Source organism: Setaria italica, chromosome VII, assembly GCF_000263155.2.
Source record: "Setaria italica strain Yugu1 chromosome VII, Setaria_italica_v2.0, whole genome shotgun sequence".
In the NCBI taxonomy this organism is placed as follows: Eukaryota; Viridiplantae; Streptophyta; class Magnoliopsida; order Poales; family Poaceae; genus Setaria; species Setaria italica.
This window is the reverse complement of record NC_028456.1, coordinates 28,677,661-28,682,974: the sequence shown is the minus strand read 5'-3', so window position 1 is coordinate 28,682,974 and position 5,314 is coordinate 28,677,661. Positions and strand designations below refer to the sequence as shown.

At 50.5% G+C, this 5,314-nt stretch overlaps 1 protein-coding gene across 1 annotated transcript; it reads right to left on the bottom strand.

Annotated features, from left to right (window-relative positions):
- Positions 1–3,397: 3,397 nt before the first annotated feature.
- LOC101782238 lies at positions 3,398–3,931 on the bottom strand. The gene has a single exon (XM_004978144.1). The coding sequence runs from the start codon at positions 3,929–3,931 to the stop codon at positions 3,398–3,400; it is 534 nt and encodes a 177-aa protein (XP_004978201.1).
- Positions 3,932–5,314: the final 1,383 nt, after the last annotated feature.

Here is a 5,314-nt window from a genome sequence, read left to right as displayed (position 1 = left end):
CCCCATCCAAACTAAGAGTATTGTAGTCATTTGAGCTTTTCAGGTAACACACTATGCGGATCATGACCTTAGAATCCAAACATGCTACATTATTACTATCCAGATCCGTAGTAAAATGTACGGTCGGTCCTTAATTAGTAGCGAGCGTCATCTAGGCCCCCAAACTTCCAAATGCACATCTATATCTCTAAATTTGCTAATCACGTAAGATCACCGGCGTTCATCTTAAAATACCTGCGTAGCATGCTGATTGTGTAACGATGTGGACCTAACATGTCGAGCGCACGTGTCAGTTCCACCACTCCTATTTGCCTCTCTCTTCCTCACCCCTCTCTCTGTCCCATCGAATCTCAAGCGGCGTGGCTCACCTCTGAGCCACGGGTGAGGCGGCCCCCAACAGCGTGGGGAGTGCCGGGGACTGCTCCGAGCGGCGGGAATGAGGCAGCCCAGTTGCGCGACTCAACTCCGAGCGGTGGGCACGAGACGGCCCCGAGCGCCGCTAGCCCAACAACTGGTCGTGTGTTGCTTGCTCCTCGAGTCGAGCGCTGCCCCCACCCTCTCCCACTGCCATCGTGGAGCTTGACTCCTCCCCTCGACCACTAGCCTCGAGCTCGGCTCCCGGCGGCGGCGAACGGGGAGGCACTCAAGCTCGGCTCAGAAGGGGTGGATGGGGAGGCTCTCGAGGTCGACTCCCGATGGTAGCGGACGGGGGCGCTCGAGCTCAGGCACCTGGCAGCGGACAAGAGCTTGCCCCAGTGGTCCGCCTTGTCGTCGACACCCGTACCGCCTCGCCGCTCTGCCCCTTCGCCTGCCCATCCGCTGCTCGAGCCTATGCGAGGTAAGGAGATCCTTAGAGGTCTCCATGGCGTTGGCGGCCGGCGGCGGCGGGGAGGGATCTCCAACCAGGCGGTAAGGGCGAGGGAGAGAGGGGGTAGGTAGAGATAGAATATAGAGAAGACATGCGGACCCCACATGTTGGGTCCACGTTAATGCACAGTTAGCATGCCACACAGACAATTTAATATCGGTAATATAGATTTAGATCTCATGTGAACCGATTAACAAGTTTGGGTACCTCAATGTGTGTATTTTAGGGCCTGTTTGGATACACACTCCTAAAGATTAGGACTTCACTTTTAGGACACTTTTAGGACTTGTGCATCCAAACATGGATCCTAAAAGTGCACTCATAAACTTTAGGAGGGCTATTTTCATTAGGAGGGCCAAGGCATCCTAATGGGTTCTTTTTCTCCTAAGTGGTCCCCAAAGCTCCCTTTACCCCTGTTGCCCTCCCGAAGCATTTAATGACGTGAACAGTGCAGGAACATTTAGAATGAGTAATTGGGGGTAAAAAAGTCATTTTCCCTCTAACATCCTAAAGATTAGGATTCCATCCAAACAACCCTCTCCTAAATTTTAGGACTACAAATTTCTGGATACTAAACTTTAGGAGAATCCTAAACTTTAGGAGTTTGTATCCAAACAGGTCCTTAGAAGTTCGGGAACATAGTACAACGTGCGAAGTTCGTGGACCGACCGTGCATTTTACTCTAGAACCTTGATTCTCATAATCACTACTCCCTTTGTCCTAAATTTCTGTTCGTTTTAGCTTTTCTAAATACATAGATTTTGTTATGCATCTAGATGCGTGTTATATCTAAGTACGTAACAAAAGTAATTAGAAAAATTAAAATGAATAATAATTTGGGATGGAGTATCCTCGTAATCCTAACTGCAGCGCGATAGATCCAAAGGCGGCGGACGTCGAACACTAGACCTCCGATCCGTTCCCTGCACGCATCCGCACCTCTTCGTGCACGGAGCGCCGCCGCGAGTCCGCGCAGGGCATGTCCGAGTTCCTTAACGTCGTCCGTCCGCACAAAGGTAAACACTTCCTTTCACGAAATTCGTTTCTGCTGTATAAGGATGCTTTTTTGTCTGCGTTCGAGAAATAGAAAATCCATTGCTATACGAGTTGTTTAGAAAGTCCTTGTTGTGCGAGTTCTTACTGATCCATTATATTGGCCTGCAAGGTGTGAGGGCGGATTAGTATAAAATATCAACGTGGCCGCCATTTAGTGATAGAGAAATCGAAGTTGCGACAGATGAAAAGGTAAATTGTGTTTGCTTCAAGAACTACTACCAGCCCAATATAGCGGTTATTTGAATGGTGAATTTGATAAAGAATAGCATTTAAATTCACATTTTTCGTCAAGAAAGTATGTGTTTAATCAAATCAAATTTCCAAATTGTTCATTTCATTTTGTGTAACCGACATGTAGAGTTCCTTTTGCCCTAATAGAATCAAACGCCTCATTGGTTTTCTTCTTGTATGAACAATTTTATCTCTACTAGACTACTACATAATAGTACATATTGAGCCAAACATTTATGCAAGTAACCTTTTCCTGTTCTAAGTAACCTTGCTATTATGCTAAGAATATTTTTTTTGTGGAATCATGAAAGAACTATGAATAAGAACGTAATGAATGTGCAAATATAATTTGTAACTCAAATCATGCATTCTTGAACAAACTTGGTATTTTTTTTACACCCCTCCCCCCTCCAATTTAGCCCAAGCTCCGCCACTGTCGTCATGGCTGTTGCTGTTGAGGGGAAGGGAAAGTCGTTAGAGTGTGAGCAACGGGCCAACAAATGTACTGGCTGGCAAATCAACACAAAATAGCCCGATAGGCGACAGAACAACCTGCCCGCATGAATCTTTGAGTAATCGCAGCCAAAAATCTAGATAAAAAGAGTGAAATGCATCAAGGTCGATGGACCTCTTCTCTTATCCCTCCCTCCTTTGGTCTCAACAACGACAGTCTTATTGTAAGGAATGAAACTTGTTCTATTTTTCTTTTGCAATTTAATCCTAGGATATTTGTGTTCTTTCCTGCTTTAAAGTGTGGTTGCGATTTTATCTTTATTTCTTAACTTTGTGATTTTTCCTCGATTATTCACAAGTTAATGCAATTAGGAGCGTCAACTAAAAGTTTGCCGTTCATGATCCAAACAAGGAGGTTAAAGGTGGGCTTAAAATGGCCAACCTAGCTAATGCAAAAATTTTATCCGAGCTAATTTAGCTAGCTAGGGATCCTCTCCCATTCCGTTGACCCGTCAAAACAAAAACCGAATTTTGATGCGAGCAGAGAAATGCATGCACAAATAGAAGCCACTAACGTACGTACCATGTACGTTTGCTATGATCATAATTCGCAACTTTGCACCCGAAACAACTGAAAGGCCTTTATCAGCAAATTAGCGAGGCGCCAGAGGGCACGCACGATCAAGGAAATTAACAAAGAACAAGATATAACTGATTAGCCACCACCTAATCCAGGGACGAACAACGTAACAAGCTCACCCGAACTAATCGCGCACCCGGCGATCGGTTTCATCTCACGTTGTCCCGCCAGTCGCCGCCGGCGCGCGACTTCCGGTTCCGCAGCGCCTTGATCTTCCCGGGGATGAGCCTACCCCACCCTCCGGCCTTCTGCGCTCCCTTGACCTCCGCTGCCGCCGGCGCCGGCGCCATCGACACCGACCTCGACCTCGCCAATGCCACCGCGTCGTCGTACTCCTGCTCCACGTCCTTGCACCTCGCTGCGGCGTTCGGCGGCGGCGGCTTCCGGAACGACACCCAGCCCCAGACCCCGGACTTGGGCCGCCCCCGATCGGCGCCGACGGGAGCGTGCACGGCGACGGAGCGCGAGCGCGCGACCCGGCGCTCCCGCTCGATGAGGCTGTGGACCCGGCCGACGGCGCTGGCGCCGGAGGACGAGGACGACGGGGAGGACGCGCAGGAGCAGGCGCAGGGCAGCGGGCACGCGCAGTCGGGGCAGAGGCGGAGGAGGCGGTCGCGGAGGCAGTGCGGGCACACGCCGCCGCCCGGCATGGGCGGGTGCCGCCGGCAGCGCCACTCGTCCATCGCGCTCGATCCGCTCCGTGCGGGGCGTTCTGGGAGAGGGAGGCAGTGCGTGTGCGTGCGCTCGCGATCGGGATCGAGGGAGCCGGAGAGAGGGACGCGGGGAAGGCAGAGGAGCCCGACTCCGGCGCTCTCTTAATACGAGCGTAACGGCGTTTCGGCAGGACGGTTCGTGAAGGGCGGCACGGGGTTCGTGGCTATGTACGAGAGGGCCATCCGCCCATCCCAGCCGGAAGAGAGAGCTGCCGCCGCGCGTATCATGTCAGCACGGCGTGTCCCACTGTCGGGGAGTAACGGCACAGCTTTGGTTACACGTAGGGATTCACTGTATTCATGTGCTCTGCCAAGTTCCTTTCAAATCCGATTCTACAGTTCCTACCATTTGGAGTTTCCGAGCTCGACCCAAATCGTTGCACTGTATTGTCCAGACAGGACCAGATATCACACGCTCTAGAAAGACCTGAGATGATCGAACGGATAGAACCCATCTTTGACACGACACGGCCGGCAAGCAGGATGTATGCATCAACAGCGGGTGGGCGCAGGAACAGTTCACGGACCCTTGGTAGGTGCATGCCGGCACATGGCGACGGCCCTGTATTCAAATGTTCAGGACGCGTCGTCCAAGCCGTCGGCGCCGGCGTCAGGCGCCGTATCGGCGGAAGATATTCAGCACGAACCTAATCCGGAACCCCTTCGTATCTTCGTGCGTAACGACAGGGACGAAGATCTGGCCACGTTGCTCGGCGAGGTCCGTGTGTTGGAGCCTCGGAGGCAGCCCGCCGCCATGCTTAGTTTAGTTGGGATTTGATGCATGTTAGGTGGTTATAGGTTATTCCCTCTTCAGCATTTCATTGAAGCAGAGTAGCTGTGAGATAAACGGGCGTGGGGCTTTTCCGTAGCCCACAAGGCCCGCCCAGCAGAAACAATTCCAATAGGCTTAACCGGCAAATCTTAAGTTCAATTGTAACCATCATGTACGTAACATGTGGCCAGATCTTAAGTTCAATTGTAACCCGCAAGGTGTCCATGCTCTTTTTTCCATCTAATTTTCCCCATTTTTAGCAACAAGTGCACATGGATGTGGTTGTGGGAGAAATTCTCGAGGCTAGAGTCCGAGTTAAGTCTAGGTCCTTTCCCTAATTTTCAACTACTCGACCTTATTGTACCATCCAAAACTAAGCATGAGCTGCTACCGTTAGTTAAATGACATAGCCCATGTAAGAATGTGTATCATGTACTAAGGGCTTAAGAACATTTTCGTAGCTTTTGTGACAATCAAGGGCTAAAAGGGCTATTTTACACCTCTTCCTCCCATATATAAATGACCCAAGGGGCCACAAAGAAGGGACTCTACCCCCAATCACTTGCTCACTCCTCACTTCA